At 35.1% G+C, this 23,119-nt stretch overlaps 1 protein-coding gene across 1 annotated transcript in view; it reads left to right on the top strand.

The window, feature by feature from the left end:
• The window catches only part of LOC118156017 (guanine nucleotide-binding protein G(q) subunit alpha), a 133,812-nt gene extending 111,418 nt beyond the window's left edge, over positions 1-22,394 (top strand). The window contains exons 6-7 of the mRNA XM_035309757.1: positions 14,495-14,648; positions 18,329-22,394. Of these exons, the coding sequence (XP_035165648.1) occupies positions 14,495-14,648; positions 18,329-18,519 (345 nt within the window). The 3' untranslated portion in view covers positions 18,520-22,394. The remainder of the gene's footprint in view (positions 1-14,494; positions 14,649-18,328) is intronic.
• The last annotated feature ends 725 nt before the right edge of the window (positions 22,395-23,119 follow it).

The raw sequence follows: 23,119 nt of genomic DNA, 5'->3' as shown, positions 1-23,119 counted from the left end.
GTTTGTCTGAATGTGGGTGTCGCAGAGATGTGTAAAGGTTTTAAAGGCTAGTTTACACCTTGAATTAAGAAAGGTAGAGAAATATTTTTTATTCTTTATTGTGGTTTGACAAGCTCACTAGGGAAATTAGTAACTTAACTTGGATACTCTGATTATCAACCAAGAGATATTTTTCACACTCACTTCTGAATTGTGAAATGGCATTAAAATTTCAGCACCAAAGTGAGAGTGCCCTACTTTCTTCATATGTACAGCATCAGTGTGATACTATGCTAGAATCTAATCCTCCTTTGATCTGAGTGCCTCTTACTCAAATTAAAAGATCTGACTCAACAACTTGCAATGTTCTGCTACTCCCTTTGCATTGCTTTCATGGCCTGATTATACAGTATGTTTTTTGTAAGACAGCCTACTTTATTTTTCTAATTAGTCCACTACATGTTATTGCCCCAAGTCTTTTTCCTTGTAGTATGTTTTTTTCACGAAGAAAACTATACTTTTTCATCATCTGTCGGATTCTTTTTAGCTAATAAAATGTTTCCTAAATCTCATTTTAATGTATAAACATAAATCTTAGGAATTACTATTTGCCATTCAGTGCATGTATGTTTGTATGACCCTTCATGATTATGAAACTGGTTTAGAGCCCTTAAGACTCAGATTTGTATTTCAAAATGTCGTGCATGACAAACTCTTAGCTGTAAGTCATTTCTTCCCTAGTTTAGCTTATTGGAGAAATACATTTGGATTATAAATCAGATGAGGTGACACTGAGTTGAGAGGCTTTGCTAGTATCTCTCAAGGGCTTTGGTAGGTTTGGGGTTAAGTTGGGCACAGCTTCTGTCTTCATACCCTTGAAAGACTTAAGACTTCATAGGTCTGAGGAATAAAGTATAAATACTCCCGAAGAGGACATCATGCATCAAAAATGAGACGAATGTTCAGACAGCCCTCCTTTCAGAACCCCATGTAGAATGGCACTTAATGGCACATGAAATTTGTAATTTTATGAAATTGCACTGCAGTGACCAAGATCTGCAGGTCAAAGAATCGGGGGCTTCAAACCTGAAGAAAAGCATGCATGGCTGCCCAACAGTTTCATAACTGTGATTCCTGTGGCAGGCAATTCTCAAAAATAACATTATCTCTCTTTTCTTAAGTGTGTGGCTAGATTGTACATAACTAGGCATCTGATTCGATTCATTAATATAAAATATGGGAAATTGCTAAGGACGATATATTTAAACACTTTTCAAAAATTTCAGATGGTGTACAGTTTTGAAATGCTTCTGTCTTATTAAATACATGTAAAAGAAGGGCTGTTTAAGTGTTCCAAATTCTGCCCTTAATAAAACGGTAAGTCTGTCTAGATTCATTGGTGGAAATTAGGACAAAACTCAATCCAGAGGATGTAATATACTAATTACATTAATAGTATTGCAAATTAAGTAAATTGTCCCTAAGTCTTACATGATGTGATGAAGGAGAATGTGTTACAAGTTGAAATGTCAGATGTATTTGACCTTTTCACTATTTAAGAAAAGACTGACAGAATTAGAAGTGAGATAAAAAGTGAAGGAATCAACTCTCTGATAAATAAATTCATGGTGTAAAATGTTCTATAGGACATTTTTGCTCGGAATTATATCAGCAGATGTGGATAAATCTGCAGTTTGATCAAGCAGCACAGTTTAGAACTTTCCCATTTTAAAAATCAAGTTGTTTCTTTACGCAAAGTATTTTTCATAAAGTATATTAATCCATATTCCAGGATAGGCTCCATTCAAATATGTATTACAGGTATCACTTAAAAACATACTAAATCTCATGGTCTCAGAGCAATAAATACAGAAACAACTTTCAGCTTTGCAGGAGAACCAGTAAACACTTGAGCTTATAGGAGGACTAGAGACAGTACGGTTTTGTTTCAGCATCTGGTCTTGTGGAAGAGATTTTCATAATACTGTGGTGCTTTTACCGTGCTAGGCAGCTGAACACCACAACCACTCTCTCACTCCCCCTCTTCAGATGAGGAGGGGAAGAAGTAAAGGAAAGAACAACTCACAGGTTGAGATAAGGATAATTTAATTAAAGGAAAAAAATTATTAAGGAAATATTATTATTAATTAAACAATTCAACTAAAAGGAAAAAGGGAAAGGGGAAAAAGGAGAGGGAAAGGGAATAATAAAACAAAACAAGTAAAGGCTACGTGGAAGTGCAGAGGAAAGAAATTACTCTCTACTTCCCACAAATGAGTAATGCTTGACCACGTCCTTGAAGCAGGGCCTCAATGCACATAGCTGGTGTTCAGGAGGAGGACAGACGTTTTCGCAACGAGAGCCCACCCCTCCCCTCTTCTTCCTTTTTCCATCTTTTATTGCTGAGTGTGACATCATATGGTATGGAATATCCCTTTGTTTTTTTTAGGTCAGCTGCCCTGATGATGTTTCTTTCTCACTTTTTGGCCCACCCCCTAGGAGGGTCAGAGAGAGTCCTGATGCTGTGCCAGCACTTCTCAGCAGCAGACACAACACCGGTGTGATACCGCTGCTGTTCTAGCTACAAGTGCAGAGCGCAGCACTGTATGGGCTGCTGCAGGGAAAGTTAACATCTCAGCCAGACCCAATACAAATACCTGCAGAGTTGGTTAAGTGGTTGGGGAAAAATACATATTTATTGATGCTTAGATATAATTTTTTTCCACATTAACCTGCTAGAAGTCTTAAGGTGTATATGAGTTCGTAGAGCTTGTATAGGTTTTTGGTGGTTATGCAAGTGTGAGTTTTCTAGGTAGAGATCTTTCTTTTTCTTTATTCTCAGAGGAAAACAGAAAAGATACAATTTCCTCAGTCCTGCTAGATTAATGAATAGAACACGGATAAATTTATAATAAAATAATTTTTGAAATTTTTCTTTTTGAAATTTTCTAAATTATCAAAATGCAAAGGCTCTATTTTCAAGGTGTAATTGGGAGTAGAAAGCTACAAAGGCAATGAAAATCATAAAGTATTCACTGATTAAAAATGTATTTGTAGGAATAACTGATCTGAGTATTACAAACATCCATTGCCCAATATAAACGGGGGAAAAAATACCAGATTTGGTCAAAGTTGATACATTTTGGTTTAAAAAATCACAGAAGTGCTATTTTAAAATGTGAATTTTCAACAAATTTGGAGGAAAAAAAATGTTACTAATATTTAAGATGAATATTCTTACCACCTTTTTGAGTAAGTACTTTTGAGTAAGAAATTTCACTAATGCCCAGCTTTACATATACATAATATTTATCCTGTATATGTAGAAATGCCATATATGTGCATCTCTGTGCTTTAGGAAAACAGGGGTTTCTCCTTTAATTTTCTTGTTAAGTAATTTCTTTTCATTGATAAATGAAAGAACATATAAAAGAATCTTTTAAGTGTCACTCTCTTCATTAAAATATTAGCGTTAATAAAACTTTAAAATTGTATTTTATGGGAGGTTTATTTGCTGGGTTTTGAGTGACCTTGAATAACAAAGCAAATAGAACCAATCATTTTTACTATTAAAGTCCATTTATACAGCCTGTCCAGACAGGTAATTTGTAACCTTCTGAAGTGTAATTTATGTCACCTGTTCTTGTTAATTAAAACAGAAAAGAAGAAAAAAAGATTATTTTCAGAGAGAGAACTGTTTTTTTTTTTCTTCTTTTTTTTTTTTTTGTAGTTCATGCCATTTCTTATTTTTTGCTGACATTAAAAGAAGTTGTGACTAGAACGTTGTACCAGTTTGTCATTTGTTAACAGATGACACTGACAAACAGTACAGAAGTTCATTCTAGGCTTTCTGTTCTCATCCGTGTACAATCTAGAGATGCACTTAAGAGACATGAAAATGCTAGTTCCAAAGCTCATACTATATCTTAATAAATAATTTGTTGTAGCTTCACCTAACATTGTTTGAACATATAATGTGTGATTTAATTTCTCTTAAACCAATATTTCTATCCCTTGCCTTTAATTATGAGAGTTGTCATCCAATTTTCATTACAGTTTTTTGAAACTACCACCTCCTTCTAATTCATGTATATACGTGTTTCATCATTCATTACAGTTCTTGCTGAAATTTCTTGTAATATATGAGGCAAACTAAATGACCCAAGGATTTTAAGTTTTTCAGAATCAGAACAAGAATTATTCCTTGGCTCAAAAAATTCTGGACTCACGCCTTCAATGTATCCACATTCTGGGAAAGATGTTCAAACCTTGACTGAACGTGAACCTGATCTAATGACAAAATCAGTCCTGCAGAGAGCAAGGACTTGGGCTAGCTGACTTCCACAGATCCTTTCCAAGATACATGTTCTTCTATGACTCTGAGCTTAGAAGTTTTTTTTTCTTTCTTTGGAGAATGTCTTTGGAGTCATGCTGTAAGGTTTCCCCACAACTTCTTCAAAACCGTTAAACCTCTTTATGTTGTGTAGGATAAATGAATTAAAGTGGTTACCTTCACAGTACTTAATTTACATTAAAGAACTGTTCTGCAACTTTATCAGAAGTATCACTTGTATGAAGGCAGAAAAGGGTGTTTAGAAAATAGAGCTTCTGTACCTCTGCCACAAGTGCACATGGAAACCTAAGGAACAGAGGTTTTCTGTGCTTTAAGTACTGAATGAAAGCACTGTGCAAGGCTGTCAGTTGTTTGGGTTGATGAAAAATCTTGTTATTCTTAGGTTGTCCTAAGTAGAATGGATCAGTGGTGTTGCTTGGTTTGTTAAAAAAAACATACTCCAGTTAAGGTCTAACATATTAAAACTACATGCAAATCTAAAACCTAGGATAGATATTTTTAGTGTGAATTCATCCGTGTATACTAGTATGTAGATGCAGACATACTTGTTCATGTTTCGATTCTGGACAAAATAAATCTGTAAAATAGAGGAGTATCCACAGACTCTAGATGAAACTCCTGTAGTGTGATCTGTTAATGGATGACAAATTGTACAATGTGCCAGTCACACTTTTTGTTTAATGGGGGCCAAAAATAAGAATGGCACGAGGACACGGAGTTTAGAATACTTTCACTCTTTATGGAGGTAATTATCTGAAGAACATGTTTCATTTTCACATCAGAACTATCTTGTGGTTCACATCTGGGCATGTTGCCACTTTTCTTCCAGCACTTTGTGTTCCTTATTCACAAGCTAGTCCTACATGGCTTAGCACGAAAGCTGAAAGAAAACAATATTCAGATCAGAGCACTTCTTTTTTTCCTCATCATGAATAAACATAATACTTCAGTTGTCTGTTTTTTCAACATTCAGCAATCCAGAACAATTGGGTATGGGACAGAGAGATAGTATGAACTCCCAGATAGAATTAAAATACTCAAATGATCTTCAAAATTATTGCAGTGTTATTTCCATGGTAAATAAGATCTCCAGAACTCATTGTTTATTTGGAAACTAGAGAAAGCAAGACATTAATCTTCTGTGCCGAAACTATATGCTGTATGTATTGTATTTGTTCATGCATGTTCTCACACGTGCATTTGTGTTATCTTTTTGGTTTTTGGATAGAGAACCCTTTGAATATAAAGTGTTAGTATTGAACATTTGCATATGGAAGGGCCAGAGCCTATTTGTCTTTGGTAAAGTGGGTAGATCGTAATGGAAATAGGAGGTTGAACATTCATGAACGCATTTGCAGGTTTGCCAGAAATGCTGCTGGTAAATGTTGCTATTGGCAGCAATTGCTGGCAAAGAAGATTGTGATTTCTTTTGTCCAATAACTAGCATAAAAACTGACCAGAAAAGGAGCTTTTTCAATGGCAATTTTATTTTAAAAGATTTTCACCCATTTTTCTCGAAAGTACGTGGATATTCATGAAAAACTGATTATACCAGCCTTCATGTAATTTCATCAAAATCAATTTAACATCCTTTTTTTTTTCATTAAAAATATGTTGACAACAATATTTGTACTACAGTTTTTGGCCATTTTTTGGACCAATTTTATTTTGACAGTATTTCTGTGATTTGCTGGTTGTTGAAGATGTTGATTTTGATGGATTTCACCTGTCATTTGACTCATCTGTCCCTCAGCTGGGTGCATGAAGTTGCAATATATTTCCAAGGACAATCCTGCAATTTCAAGTTAGAGAGTAAGAGCAAGAAAGAGCAGTTAGAGTTCTTCTCCTAGGTGATTTACAAGTACAGTTCTTAGCTATGCAGTTGTCTTCCTAGTCTTCTATCAGCAGCTTGTATTTGTCAGGCTGGTTTGCAGAAAGATTCAGGGCAAGCAAATCAAATAGAGGAATTACTTGTGAGCTCTGTGTCTGAAGTATTCTCTTACTGTGTTTGAGTTATTCCTAAAAATATTTCCACGGTCAGTGTAATCCTTTCTCAGTCAGCTATAGCGGTATAACTTGAAGATTATGCTTCACTGGTGGCAAAAATCAGAAGTGCTTCCATTTCTGATACTGTATTTACTTTTTTACATAGCTGAAGACTCTGTGCTGACCTCCCACTTCCTGATTTCCTGTTATTTCTCAGTTTTCATGTAGCAGCCCTATTAAATTTTTAGCCAAGGAATACACTGTAGGGTGTCTGTGTGCAGCCAGGCAGTTCTTCTACTTAAATAAATGCTGGAAGCCATATTTGGAGAAGGGAGATACGACAAACTAACACAGACTTTCCCACAAAAAACAGGTAAAATAAGAGAACGCATTACCATGATACCAAACAACTTCTGAAATATTGTGATCTTTGAGTTGTGCTTTTTTTTTTTTTTCTGATGCTTTCATGTGTCAGTATCTCCTCTTTTGCAGTTACCATCTCTGAATGCCCTATCACTAGAATAAACATTCCTTGTCCACATAAACAGTTGTCTATACAGTGCAAGCTGTTTATTTAAAAATGTTTATATGCCTTATCACCTTATCACTCATCAATTCAATGAAATTCTGTCCCTCGAGATTTCTGAATCCCTAACTTGGTTAGCAGATGCTACTTAAATTACTACAGTTTTTAAGAAAACTTGTGTGATAACAGCATTTTTTGCTCAGTATGTAACTTAACAGTATGCCCACTAGATGCCACCCTAGACAATTATAAAGACATTTTTGAGTGAAACTCCACTACTGTTTCTGTATTGTTTTAGATTAATCTTGTACATAGACTTCTGTCAAAGCACTGTTCTTGTGGACTGGGAAGTGCTGCTTTCTCTTCACTGGGTATCAGCGGGTGTGGCTTCTAAATGTTATTTTTACCTCTTCAGGTATTTTTTCAAGGATTTGACTTGTTAGAACCAAGTGTTTATAAATTATACCAGTTTTGTAATTGCAGAACTAATTGCGTATTTTTCCAGAGCAATAAGTAACCAAGAATTTTTTAATAAATAATTCCAAACTAGAAATGAGTCATTTTAACATGAAAACTGAAAAATGGGATTAAAAACTATGTGGAAGCAAGTATATTTTTTATCTGTTTAAAAATGAGCAAATGTAAGAGTTTGCATTTTAATAAAAATATGATAAAATAGTTTGTATGCCTAGTTATATTTGTGTCAATGTTTCATTGTCATACAAAAATTTATGAGTATACGACCGTTTATATAGGAAGAGGTACATGGTAGAAAAATCTTGTTTAACTTAGGTTTTATAAAGAGAAGTTTCTAGTCATAAAAGTGGACATTCCTATGATTAATGAGTAAGTGCAACCTTCTATCTGGCATCTTCTATCTGGCATCTAATAAGGAAATGGAATAATTTTGTCCAAGATGATACAATCTGTTTATAGTTAACAAATTTCTCTTCACTTGTTGAGTCTATCTGCTTTATTTTTTCTTCGGTGTTTTGTGATGGTGTTATTACATTGGGTTGGTGGCTGTGTCAGGTTGTGTGGAGAGTGATGGAAGAATTTCGTGCTGACATCTGTTTATCATAACGAGGAAAGTGGAGTTAATGACTGACGATGTCAGTATGCCTCTGTTCAGTTGCGTGCAGGTAAAGCGTACAGACGTAAGAACAGGGAGGTTGCCTAGGCCAGCACATCTTGGGGGATGGTTAAAATAGTGATGGTGCTGCTCATGTTCCTTGTGCCAGGTACATGCAAAGCCAGTGAGGCCACAATGAGTGGTTGCTCCTGTCAGGGAACGGTTGCTGTGAAGGTTGAGAATTCTCACCACTGCTGCGAATGACTGTCAGCTGCTGAGGAATGCTTGTGTTGGCTCCAGCTGCACGCTTATGTGCATTAGTTATTGGCAAGTTTCTTTCCATAACCTTTTCTGTTGAATCTGAAGTATGACTTCGCTGGAAGCCACTTGGTGAGGTAGAGCAAGTTCATAAAATCAGACCTGGTGTTTGAACACATTATTAAATACTGCCTGCTCCCCACTGCTCTCGCCCTCTTTTCAAAATTCACACTGTCCAGCTTGGTTTGGCAGGGCTTCCTTTACAGGGTGCATCTGATAAAAGATCAGATCCTCAGTGCTGGCCTTTCCTATATTCCTTGTAATCCCATCCCTATTTCCAGGAAAAATACTGTATCATGAAACTGTTTCTTATGTAAAAAAAAATACATTTTGTTAATGACGAGTGTTTTTCAGAAACAGTGAGTAATTCAACAATTTTGTGTTGTCAAACATTCTTAAGTTAAACAGATTTAAAATAGTATAGTAGTAATGCTGCATGTATTTAATGAAGGAAATGTTGAGCATGCAAAGGTACAAGCTATTATTAGCAACAGAAAATCGGGAGAAATTTTAAGGAATGATCATCAGTATTGTTGGAGAAATGACTTGTGTAATAAAAATAGTTATTTGCCATGAAGTCTGTAAAAGTTAATTTGCTCCTAGACGTTGAATAAACAAAGGGATGAAAGACTGCAGATGGCTAAGCAGAGACTGATTAGTCAAAAAATGAATATTTCGGGATTAATCCTTGAATCATTCTAAAACAAGATAATAAAGCTGTGTTAGAATGTTTAGCCTGTTAAGGTATATTAAGGACCTATCCTGCTTTATCTGCTCAAGCACATAAAATCTACTTTAAAATCTCTAGGCCATCTTTCAATTACTGCAAAACATCTATGGGGTACACATCTGAGTGATAAAATAGCAAAATGTCTATTCATTATCCTTAATACAATTCCCTTCCATTTCCATGTGGAATCACTGCAAAGGATTTATAAATGCAATTTCATGATCACATCAACTGTTGGGAAAGCTATGAACGGTCCAAGGCCCATGTCCTATGAAGACTCGGGGAGTGACCTTAGCATGTTCAGTCTGGTGAAGAGGAGGCTAATACTTGCCAGCAAATATTTGAAGAGTTGCAAGTGCGGCATGGAGCCAAGCTCTTCTAGGTAGACAATATAGCAAAAAGCAACGGACACAAATTGTTGGATGGGAGGTTCAGGTTGTTCATTAGGAAACACTTTTACCTTGAACGTCTGTCAGTGGGGAAAGGAAAGCAGAGAGGTGTTGAAGTCTCTATCTGTAGAGGCTTTAAGAGTATTTGAGACAAAGCAATGACTGATCTGCTCCTGTGTTGCCAATAGCCTACATAAATAAAAAGCTACAGTAGGTGAATTCGCTTTCCAGCCAACATTTCAGGGTTAATACTCTGCTCCCATTTCAGAGGTGTTTCAGTTAGAAGATGTGTGAGAGTCACTGTGAGCATTTGCAGCTCTTTACATTTAAACAGATGAAGTATGTGTCTGTTACTCGTTCGTGTTGTATGGTTCTTACTGGTATCAGCAAAGCAGCAGCACACCGCCAGTGTGCATGTACTTAGTCATGGTCTCTGTGTTCTCCTAGATTATAGTGGTCACTTCTGTCATCTTGACTGCACTGTTTATAGATGCAGACCTTACTCTGAAACCATCCGTGTAGCCGGACTCTGAATATGTATTGAGTAGGATCAGTAGTATCGTTATATGAAGAATTTGATTCTGGAACTGTTGTAGATTGGCATTACTAATTTCATGATGAGTAGATTCTGGTGAAAGAAAGGCAAAATTCTTCTCCAAATACAAGTGTCCAGTGTCTTAACACAGAGAATATAGGAGGTTCCCTCTTGGGAATAGATTCTTAGAAGGGAAAGAGCATATGATAGAAGAACGTATAATGGTATTTTCCTATGAAACTGTTTGTTAATGGTTTAATTCAATATTTAGGACAGTATTCAAGTGAAGGAAGAGGCCAATCATTTTTTTTTGTAATGATAGATATTTATTTCAAGGTTACAGTGCTGGCAGTTGGGACAGCTTTGAAATGTGTGGAGCGTTTAACACGTATTTAATGAGATCCTCTCTACTTTCCTCCTAAGGACAGAGAAAAGGAAAGAGCCAGTGATATTTCCCATAATTCAGGCAACTAGTAATCATTTTTATTTCTTTTCTAAGAAAGGACTCAGTTTTGGGAAGACAACGCACCTGAAGAGGGGAGTTACTGGGACGGAACAGATGAGTTAGAATCCTTATGATTTATTCATTACAGCTACACACCAAAAGAAGACATAAGGACAACACACAATGAGTGCCTGTCTTTTCTTCAGAGAAGACACATTAGGTCTTTACAGTGTTTAAGTACTTAAGTACTTTGTTTTATCACACCTTGATAATAATGTCCATCCTGTGAGTTCAGTTTGTGCACCAAGAAGACAGAAAAAAGAATAGTGTGGTTTTGTTAGTTAGTTTTGTTTGTTTGTTTTTTAAGTGAGTATAAATTTAGGACCTATGTTACTGTTTTTTTTCCCCCTCTTCTGAGTCCCTTTGAGTTCTCAACCACAATATTTTTAGTAGGTCTGTGTTTAGTAAAGGTAAAAAAAAAAAGAAACAGCAACATCAAAAAAGAACAGAGTTGACATCATTCATTTATGTATTTTTTGAAAAAAAATATATTTGGTTTGATCTTTAGATGTCTAAGTTATGATGTTAATGTAACATCACTGCAATAACTGCTATGTAGTTTACAATGCTGTCAGATATACCTGACATTTTTCACTCAGAGGATCCCCATGGACATTACAAATGCTAAAATAAGCAAGAGCTGTAGAAGACATAAATTGTATTACACCAGTTTATACAACTATTAGAGAAAATAGACAAGCTCATGGACACTTCCTTCATGACATTCTTCCGTCTAAGATTTATCATTCCTCCAGTGAAGTAACATTGACTGCAGCAGTTATTTAGTAACTTATTCATAAAGTTATGAATGTTATGAAATGAACTAAAATGAATTTTTCTTAGCTAACACATTTATGAAGCTTTGCAAGATACTCTTGCTAACTATGTGAAAGATGTGAAATCTGCATTTACAGATCTGTCCTCTTGATGTTCTAGTGGTACTGTCTTATTATGTGTCTTTTCTGAGGGTATAGATGACTGCAGAACGTTGCAATGAGAATTACAGTCAGAGAAGATAACCAGTGATAGCTAAAGTGACCCCCCCAGCGCTGTTGTAGGGTTGATCATTACCTTGAGTGATATTTTCCTTGGGAAGGATCAAGGAAATTCATGAACCTGTCAATATCAGAATTTAAGAAGAGTGATATTTTTCTTGACTGATTTGGACAGTTTATCACCGAATACCAACTCCTTAGAAAATGTTTCTGCAGCCTTCCAGCTATCTTAATTGCTGCTGTGTGCTTCATTCAGAATGCTGTAAGGGCTGTTTTGTAATGATGTACACTCTGAAATAATACCTGTAAGTGAGATAGTTACTAATCCTCATAGATACCTGTTAGTATGCAAGACTCAATGGTGTCACCTTCCCAATATCCTCAACTGGTGCCACTGAATAGGGCAAGGTCCTTGTACCATAAGAATTCATTCTACTTCAGTGGGCTCTTTCAATGCAGTTTGCATTTTTAATCATTTTTCATTCCTGAAATTCTCTGACTTCCTGTTGATTTTGTTTTGGACTGGATAATTTAATGCAAAATCAGCAATCTGCTGGTGTTGCCTCTTTAAAGTATACTCTCCCAGATTCAGTAATAGATTCATATTTAGCATGGCTCTTCCTGGAAATGCAGTTAACTGGATGAATTTTGGAGGCAAGCAGCTTCTTTAGAAATGAAGCTTGTGATTGTACTAATGAATACAGTGAAGCGAAGGAGGCTGGAATAATCTGGTAGTATACTGATTTCAGTTACTGCCATCCTGAACTATGTGTTTTTGTAAAGCACTTCAGCCTTCTTTCCATTTTGTTAGACTACACTTACAGAGCACTTCTGTAAATGATTTCTCAAGGCTGCAATTATTTCCTTTAAAATAAACATTCATTACATTTATTATTTGTATTATTTGGCATTGCTTTCATACTGCCTTCGAGGTAGGAAGTCTCGTTCTTTGGCATTCCAGATTGATTAAAACAATTAATGGAACTCTCTTTGAAATCATAGAAACCTGCTTCATCTCTGATCTGTTTCTTGGGTGCTGTCTTTACTAAATCAAGAGGTTTAAATAAGATGGCTCAAATCAAGTCCAAAGGGACTTTAGATATATTTATAAATTTTTAGTAGCAAAAAATAAAAAGAGTGTATGGAATTCATATTATAAAGAATCCATACTTAATAAATAAATAAAGACATAATCTTAACATTGAAGACAATATTTTGTTCTTTATTGTGCCTGTCCTCTGGTATCTTCATGATACAGAACACATACAGAGTTAATGTAGCTGATTAGATGCCAGAAATTGTTTTAGGCATGATATCATTTAGTTTTAGTCTGCGTGCCTTTTCTATTTCATCTTGTTTGGCATCCCTTTCAAACAGAAAATGAAAATGTGCTCTGTGTCTAATAACCATTTATGCAAAACACAGTTTTCTTAGCTCTCCTGGGAGAAGCGTCATAAGTTTGTCCAAGCTCATTTATTTTATCTTTGCAATTTTGTATAATGTATATGGAAAAAAAATCAAAATGAGTTTGAAATGCTGCAGCACTCTTGAAGATTTGTTTTTGGAAGTGGGGGAATGCTTGCTTACTGTAGAAGAGCAATTTCTTTGTGTTTTCTATGCACTTTTCTTACTGAGAAGTTTTCCATAGCTGATAAATTCATTGTGAAATAACACTGCTAAACAAGTGATGAAGCCTTTTCACTATCCGAATGTCACATTAGAAGATACCAAGTGCTGATGAGTTCAGGTAAATATATAGAATTGAAACAGTAGTTTATAAGTTTACATTGCCTTATATTTTTCATAAGGCTATGAAAGTGAAAACCGATCCTGTGGTGTTCCCATTACCTCTCTATAAGCTTTTGTGTAGACAAGAAGTCCATACAGAATATGGAGAAGTCTGATTAACAGTTAATAGAAGGATTTAGGTTTTATGCTCAGCTCCATTGATATTTCAGTTTTTCTCGTCTCTGAATGAAATCCTGGCATGGTTGAAATCAGTGTGACTCATAAGACCTGACTGGAAGAAAGCAAAGATTTTACTCCTCTGTATTAACTATTCAAACTATGCATTTCACTATCCATTTTCATCCATCACTCCAGCATGCTGTAAAATTTTATGAACTGTCTGAATTTTCTGACAGATTGTTCCCTGGCTGAACAAAAGCAGAATCTGCAGGATTCAGCTCCTTCCTGTTGGTGGTGAAACTGTTCTTTTGAGAGGGCAGTTCCATTAAATAATAGTAATAAAAAAGAGGAAGTTAATTCCTGATTTTGAACTCACTTTGTTCTGACTCTGACATCAGCCACATGATGTCAGCCTAACCTTTTCAAAATTATATCAAATCATAATTAATTTTACCATGTCAGAAAATCATTACAAATAGAAACGTAGGCTTTGCTTACATTTCAGCTATAACAAAAAGTTATATTTTTTAGTATACATTTCAGTTACAACAAAAAGTGCAGCTAAGGAATAGTTAGGCAATAAAATAAAGGATAACCCAGGGATAGATAACTTGTGTTAGACACAAGTTTACCAATTCACTTTAAGTTTTTATTATAAGCCTTTGACATACATACAGGAAGCGTTCTCAGGTACCAAATTTACAAGCAAGTCTATTAAAGCCGATCTTTCTATGAATTAAATGTCTCTGCATTTGGAGTTCAGAAATGGCTTGTAAAATAAGTAATGTTTGTAAACCTTGAATTTGTTAATATATCTTGTTTTGGTATACTTGTCCCTTCCATGAATCACATGCATTTCAATACCCAAAAGCTCATTAGCTGGTTATAACCATGCATATTCAGACTTCATTACATCTGTATCTGTTCTGCCATTTACGTTCATGACCTGTGTTTTAAAGAATACTTATGCTTGAGGAGTTTACTTTGCAAAAGAAAAATGCCTGCATATTTAATTACCTGCTTACTTGTCAGTTGTAGCTGAATCACTTAAACCATTCATTTTGTTAGGAAGGTGCAAAGTGCAAAATTGATGTTACCAACTAAAATGAGATTTCATGATTTGATTTCAAATTGCTTGTTGTTTTTGGGTTTATTATTTTCTTGACCGCTTAAATTCCTCTCTCTTTTTTATTCCAGAATCGAATGGAAGAAAGCAAAGCGCTCTTTAGGACAATTATCACATATCCATGGTTCCAGAACTCTTCAGTTATTCTGTTCTTAAATAAAAAAGATCTCTTAGAGGAGAAAATTATGTACTCCCATCTAGTTGATTATTTTCCAGAGTATGATGGTAAGTATAATGACATCAGAGCTCATGCTGTGTTTATACTGACAAAATGTAATAATCTTGTCCAAATGGTAGACAGATAGATATGTTGAGATATTTTGCTCTTTTAACCAAAAAAAAAAAAAGGGGGGGAAAAAAGTGCTTTAGAGTTTTTAATCTTTTTTTTTTTTTTTTAAATGCAATTGAAGTCTTGTGGGATATTTTAGATTGCTAGGATTTAATTTTGTATTGTTATTTGTGGGTAGGATGTCAGTACATTTCATGGGAAATGGTTAATGTTCAGGTGAGTATCATCACAGTAGCAATGGACAAAATTCTGTTTGTGTTCATATGTTGGAGTGAGCATTGGAACTGAAGTATAAAAGCTGAAGCTGAAGTATAAAAATAAGTGAAAATGCATTCCTCATTTTTATATATTGTCTCTCTTTTTGAAGTTTGGTTTTGTTTAAATCTGGTTTTGTTTAAAGCAGTATTACAAGCTCTCTGGTAACACTAGTTACCAGAAACTAGAAACTAGTATCACTCTTTGTAACCTTTAATCGTACCTTTTTTAAAAAAAACTTTTTTGATACTAATTTTACATCACTTATGTGGAGTTCTAATGTGTTTTCTCAGAAAAAAAAAGATATATAGATCATAAATAAATCATAATAAAACAGAAATAAAACTTTGAGAGAGTTTCTCTTGAGGTAGACAGCTAAGTTAACTGAGTGGAGGCCTTCAAAACAAGGAAAATCAAATTCATATGATAAGAGGACTGAAAACTAAATGCTTCTCTTAAAAAAAAAAAAAAAAAAATCATCTCTTTATTCTCACCAGGGAGTGAACAGCAGTTTTGAAAGCTGAAGAAAAGATTACCTCTAATGTTAAAAATTGGAGAGTAATAATAGGAAAAATTTACAGTTTTGTTTTCCTGTTTCAGGGAAAGTTACCTGTTCACAGCGAACAGCCTGCAGGATCAGATTGCATTATTCAGAAGAGAGCTTAGTTTCATAGTGCAGAAGAGAACTAGCAGTTTAATAGAAAAGATTCTCATTGTTGCAAGTTTATTTCATATTCACAAGTTCCCTAGATGACATCCTGGAACACGAGAAGTCTCCACAGGCCGTTTTGTTACCACCACTTAAAAGGAGGTAACACCTGTGTTAGATACATGGCCAGAAACACCTGTGTTAGATACATGTCCAGAAAACACAGACAAAACTCAACCACTCAGTTCAGAGAAACCCTATTTCTCCTGCCTTTTGCTATGGGTGACGGAAAAAAAGGTTTATGAAGAGCTGTTCGTAAAGATGGAACTGCTGGAGTGCAGACCTGGAAGTCTCAAAGTGTCTGTCTCTTAATTCTGCAGATCTTGCTGGGCAAGGTTATGGTGTGATCTGATTTCTTCTGGTGGCAAGGTGGAGTTACAGTCAAAGGCTTGCACGGTGTGGTGTCCTCCACTGCCCCAGTACACTGTGAATGTGAGAGGTGGGCAAGTTTGAGGAAGGGATCAGAATTAGATATTTTTCAGTTGGATCATTTCTCCCTTCTGTTTTCCTGTTTAACAGCAGAGTGGTGAAAGTAGCACAGGGATGAGAACTGCAAATCAGGATGGCAAATTGAACTGTTTTAAATTACTCTAAGCAGTTCTGTTGCACAGTACCGGAAGCATTCTGTTGCACAGTACTGAAATCATTCTTTCACAGCTAGTACTAGTAGGCTTGACTTACAGACAGGAATGAAGAGGTGAAACAAAGACAAAAATACAATATTTGGGAGCAAAGAATGAGAAACATTGATGCAGTACTTCTTGCATAGTGTTGTACACTCATAGTCTTGACTATATCATGCAGAGAGACTAGCAGACAAGAAAACTACTGATTTATATGGCAATTACTTTCAAAGTCACCATGTTATTTAAATTATAACCACTTAGCAGTATAAATCTAATATCCTGTTTCTTTCTAAAGTCCTGAGGCAATAATCTTTCTTTTTAATCCTCAATTTTCCATGCTTGAACTGTAGTAAAGTGAAAAATTTAAGTTACATTTTATTGTCAGCACAGGTGTCATCAGGTTAGCAAATGGATAAAGGCTTTGAATAGTTCAGAAGATTTTGAGAGACAGACAGTGTCTAGCTACTGCAGAACTGCATTAACAAAATTCGAGAAAGTTTATTAGAACTATAAATGGTTTATTTTGAAGAAATCGTTGTCTCATAAGTCTAGGAGTTTCTTAATAAATATGCTATATTTGTAGTGTGAACAGTTGCTGCTGTTTCTTTTGAGTCTGGGTGACCAAGCTAGAATCCAATTTGTGTAGAAGCTGTAAAAATGTCGAAAAGTCCTCCACCCTGTCTTAGAGAGCTTACAAATCTGTGTACATGCCTAAGTCTTCGAAAATGTGTACTCAGTGTATGTTGATATATGTATATATATGTTCATGTGCATATGTCCATATATTCAGAAGGATTTGCAGCTGATAGATACTGGGAAGCATGTGATTTCTCTTTCATGCTTTTGCTACCTAATTTTTATCAAATTACCCACATTAGAAATGTTTGCAGCTGTAAGCTTGAAGTATTAAAAATAAATTTTATTATCTAGTTATTGAAAAATACACTTGGTATTTGGTAATTCCCTAAAGTAAAGATTTCATAACTACTGAAGGACAGAGTTAATATGTAACAGCATAACACAGGTATTTATATTGCCATGTAACAAGACTGGGACTAATGAGAAGAATAAGAGGAGGAGACAGCACAGAAAACGTACATGTTCTGTAGAAACGTGCATTCCAGAAACAGGGGAGCAAGGGAGTAATGCCCTATGAAAATTGCATTGGAACAGTGGAATAGAATTGCAACGCAGGGGAACAACAGCTGTCATTCTTGCTCCTGCTCTGCTCTTTGGGTTGTGAATGTGAACGAATCTTCACTGTGCTACACTGGAAGTCACTATTTTACCTTCTGTCCTGTGTAAAACTAAACATGGGGTTTGGTTGCATAGAGTCTGCATCCGTCTCAGAATTACACCTTTAATTTAGATCAAGTAGGATTGTTCTAATAATTTAGATAGCAGTTGACTTGTTAGAACATGAAGTTTTTGCTATTGAACAGCTTCAGCTGGAGAGCACATGTATTTTATTATCTCTAATGTAAATGAGGTTCTGTTGATGACAGTGTCATACCAGTTTAGGATACAGCTTCATTAAGTTACCTATCAAAATCGTCATACAACAAATAAATTTTGCAGTGCTAGAAGAACTTAAGTATAATTTAAAATAGTAGGTGTAAACTGAAACTTGCCAATTCTGTTAAAATTTTTAAGGATTTATTTTAGGGATTTCATCTTTCTTTTATTCATTCTGTGTGGTTATAAACCCCCCATTTCATCTCTCCATTTGAAATGTTATCTTAAGAAAGAAGGATGATCCGCAGGGAAAATAAAAAACTCTGATGTGATAGCTCTGATGTGATGAATTTCTGGAATTTCCTTCTGTCTTTATTTTTAACAGTTCCTTCACAGAGGAAAGTACCCAGTCTATGATAGCATTTATTTGTAAAAGTTTTCCATTCTCCTCTTATGTGAGGATCACAGATTGAGTCTTTCTTCCATATGCTGCTCCAAAAAGGTCACTGTTAAAGAAGTTCAAATATTGAACTGAGTGTAAGAAAACTAATTTTCTCATTCTCATTAAAAGGACCACAGCGGGATGCACAAGCAGCACGAGAGTTCATCCTGAAGATGTTCGTAGACCTGAATCCAGACAGTGACAAAATTATCTACTCCCACTTCACATGCGCTACAGACACAGAGAATATCCGCTTCGTCTTTGCTGCTGTCAAGGACACGATCCTTCAGTTAAACCTGAAGGAGTACAACCTGGTCTAACTGTGCCTACAAGGCCCTCCAGAACCAACTTTGCGTGATTGAAGATACACAAGAGGGACTGTATTATCTGTGAAAACAATTTGCATAATACTAATTTATTGTTGGCCTGGACTCTGTGTTATGTCCACAGAGTTTGTAGTTAATATTATGATTTTATTTAAACTATATGGAGGAAAACCAAAAGATGCTGAAGTACATTCACAGCACATTTCCTCATTTTTTAGGCGAAATCTTGTGACTCAATGTGTTTTAAATTCTCAGTCATACACTTACAAAGGATAGCAGATTTTTGCTATTGAAGCAAAATCAAGCTGATTTCCTGTTTCCCTGACACTCGCTCTCCCCCTCCTTCGCCTTCTCCCTTATCTTTTTAAAGGTACAATGGCCTTTTTTCCCAGTTATGTTCCTGGGTAAAATATCTTATGTTGAGTGATTTGGTCAGGAAAATGCTATCAGCAGAATTTAAGTCATCAGTCCATTCTAATTTTACAGTATATACTTTCTCTGAAGGATCAAAAGTATCGATACTGTGATTTTTAAATTCTTGACATGGGTGTTTTCGTTCTGTCTTCACTTTTGGGACTACAATATTGGAATTCCAAAATAGAATTATAGTTGTGTATGAATACTAAATTTAATCATTTTCAAATTTTGGAAAGGTGCACAGAAGACAGTAATGAAATAATTAAGACACAACCTAGGATGTGCATGGAATATGATAGAATCTCTTTTTAATTGCCATGTGCCATTTTTTCTCTCTTTTATTCACAAATGCCAAACAGAAATGTCATAGACACTACATTTTCCCCAGTGGCTACAGCCTGAAACAGTGTTCTTGCTCCTTTTTTCTTTCTTCAGTTGTGTGTTTTTTTCTTAAGTTAGAGTTTTTTAATTTTGTTTCCACAGTAGAAAAAGATATTTTTCTTGTATAAAATTAATATTGCCAAATCAGGCTTTTTATAAAATCAATACTCTTGAAACATAAGATACCGACTGAAATGCCAAACTGATGGGTTGGGAACTGACCTGATTGAGTCAACTGCCAAACAAACAGTTTCAGCTCCTTGTTCCCTTTTTTGGAAATTGTTCCATTTTCAAATGCCAAAAACAACAGTGTGAGTGAATACGCTACAAGGTGTACGATGCACATGCATATGGTCTACTATTTTAAAGACAGTTTAAATCTCTTTATGTCAGGTATGGCATGAGATTGGTTTCTGTATTAATATCAAGGCACATTTAGTTGTACAACAAGAAATTATTGATGAGAGATCACAACAGGGAACCTTTCCTGATAAGGTTGCTTGTTAAGTGATCCACAGACGTTTGATAGGCTTTCATCAAAATAGCCTCTCTCGATGTTCTTTAGAAAAGGTTTATTAATGTAAATGAAACAGTGGGAAAATCATTCTTGAAATTTTAATGTGCAATTTTTTAACAACAAAAATGCAGCACACATTGATGAGCCTTTATTCTGCAGCTTAAGTTGAAAGGTGTTTTTTGACCAGGTGCATGATTGCTAGCAAGCTACAAAAGACTCAGAGGTCAGACTTAGATTGAATATCTGCAATGCCAAGTAGCACTAGAGTGCACGTAACACAGAAATTGCTGCCTTATAGCAGCGTATGGGAGGTAGAAAAAAGAATGGCTTATTAGTTGATTACCAAAGTTAACAATAAATACTAATGAGACGTTTTTCATCTTTAACCCTCCCAACTCCAAAACAAAAATAAGAAGAACAGTTGCTATTTTTTGCTCCCTCATAAAACACCTTGTAATTTAAAACTGGTTGTAGGTATAGTGCAATTATGAATGCTATAATCATTGTACATACATCTATATATATATATGGCAGCATCCATATTGGCTTTGTAATCATTAATTTTTGGCAAATTGAATGTGCTGTATTGATATGTATCTATGTAATTGTATTGTATGTCTTATAGCTAATTCACATTTTAAATAATGTTATTTTATTTACTTTTTTAAGAGAGAAGAATGTAAATTTTGTCAGTTTATTTCTGACTAGGGATTTGTTGTTGTTTTTTATTTACAAAACAAAAAAAAACTATAGTACAGAGTGGTACTAGCATCGTGCTGTATAAAATCATTTGCACATTCCAGAGTAGAAGTAAATTGGAGACACCCAGACTGAGGCCATTCATATTTGAAACTGCTTAAAGCTTGTCAGGGCTTTACACAGATTTAGAAACCAGTTTTATTAGAACTTAAGCCGTTATATATAGGATTGGAACATTAGCTCTTAAATACAAATTTAATTTATTTTTGGCAGATTTGCATTAGATTACTTCTACCTTTCTAAGAGTCTTTTATTAGAAAAGTGAATTTAGAGATGATTCAAGCCATTGCACATAAGTAATAGTGGGTACATGCTGTTTCCCTGAAAAAAAAAAAAAAAAGGAACACCAGATCAATTATACAGTATTTCAGAAATTCCAGAAACTTTAGGTATAACAACAACAACCAAAAAGTCGCTATTGTTAAGAATTATAAGGTGTTAAAGCATTTTAATTAATAAAGCTAAAGCAGATAGATGTAGGTTATAAAAAATGACACTGACATTTTAAATAGGTGATCAGAACAGTTACTCGTATATACGGCATTACAAAATTCGTCCTGGTCTTGCTATAAATGCAACAGAGCTTCTTATTTTTACAATTCCACTGTTGATAATATCCCTTCTTTTAACCTGGGAATACATTGACCATGCTGGTGTCAGTGATATAAATAAAACTGTAGCCAGAAAAAAAAAAAAAAAAAATGAAAAAAAGAAAAAAGCCAGTGGTGTCTAACAAAGGTATGGTTTGGCGGAGCTTCTTTTTATTTTGTTTTGATTTTTGTTATGGGATATTGGGTGTGGGAGAAGGAAATGTGGTTCTAAGTTTTGTATAAAAACAAAAGTTTACTCATGCTTTATAGTTATATTGTGATTGCAAAAGTTTTCAAGAGTGTGTGCCACTGGGCTACTTCTGGTATATTTTAGGTAAGTTGAACCTGTGGCAGTGTTTAGATCATTTGAGCATGTTCTGAAAAAAAAGAAAAAAAGAAAAAAAAGAAAAAAAATCAGCATGCCAAGGCAAGCTTTACATGAATCACCTAACACAGCATTGCAGTGTGACAGTTTACAGAAACATTTCCTTTTTAAATGACACAGCTGTTCCCACTTGCAATATATTCCGTTGTTGTTGTTGTTGTGTTGTTGTCGTTGCTGTTGTTTTAATTGGTGGTTTCTACTATGCCTTATAGTGCTTGAGTCTAGAAGTTTGTGCCTCTAACATGAAGCTGAAGGCAAAAATAAGACCGAAACCCTTTTAACTTTGCCAAAATTATGTGATTTCTTTGAATGTCATAAATGGGGGAGGAGGGAAGGAAAACGTCACGGGAACCTGTGTATTCTAGATGTTCGCTAGCACAAGAACGCTGTAATATGTGTTTTACAGAAACCTTAAACTTGCCTTTTTCACAAATTAACTGGCACTGTCCTTACATATACAGGATGATGCAGCTATAAGGGCAGTCTACTTTTTATAATTCAGACTCTTTTGATTGTGAAGGTGTACAAACTGTAATTTTTAATCATACTGCCACATGATTGTGAATCACTTTTTTGAGTTTGAACGTGGAGGAGACTTTTTATGCTGGATATCAGTCAGAATTGACTGCATGATTTGCAAAAACTTTAAATAGGGGGAAAAGGGCTGCATATAAAGACATTGCTAGACTCCCAGCCTTTGGTTGTAAGGTGCAAAAGACTTTCAGATTACTCAACTGAATGACCCTTGCCTTGCTACACATTCTTCACAAAAGAATGAAGTATTAGGAGAAAACAAAGACATGTTAACCCACATGAAAAACATAAACATTACCCAAGTAATTTATTACACGTGCTGCTGTTGTTGGAGCTCTGTGCATGGTTATCCTGCATACTATTGCTTTAGTAAACTAATGAAGTGTGCACAGCATATTAACAAGGCCTACAAATGACCTACCTCTAGTTAGGAGACCAGTAAAGTCAATGCGTTTTGGAGAACCATCATAACACAGGCCTGGTGTAGGTAGTTAACTACTGTAATTTAGAAATTCACACTTCTGTAAATACAGTCCCTCTTTTGACATAAACCATACACTCTAAAATTTAGTATGCGTTAAACCACTGAAGCCATCTCTCCCTGCCTAATTTGTTAGGCCAGTAGAGATCTTGCAAAACCATGTTCTGTTTTGAAGAGTTATTGATATTTCCTCTTTTTTTTTGACTTGTATTTACCCATAACATTTTGAGTTGTATCAATCAAAACAGAAACATCTCCATGTAATCAATAATCCAGTCATTATTTAGCTAATTAAAAGGATTTTACTGTAAGTTTCACTTGAGCTTTTTCACAGTAGCCATGCTGCAGGGGGAAAAAAAGGAATAAAGGGGGATTTTGAAGACAGTGTAAAAAATATACAAGATAAGTAAACCAGATCAATCTTACTGTAAAGCTGTGTTTTTTGTTTTGTTTTGTTTTGTTTTGTTTTCTCAAAATACAGTCTAAGCTGAAGTCTATTGCTGGATTCCTCATTTACCATGCTGTAGGAA

Source organism: Oxyura jamaicensis, chromosome Z, assembly GCF_011077185.1.
Source record: "Oxyura jamaicensis isolate SHBP4307 breed ruddy duck chromosome Z, BPBGC_Ojam_1.0, whole genome shotgun sequence".
Taxonomy (NCBI): domain Eukaryota; kingdom Metazoa; phylum Chordata; class Aves; order Anseriformes; family Anatidae; genus Oxyura; species Oxyura jamaicensis.
This window is presented reverse-complemented; position numbering and strand designations above follow the sequence as displayed.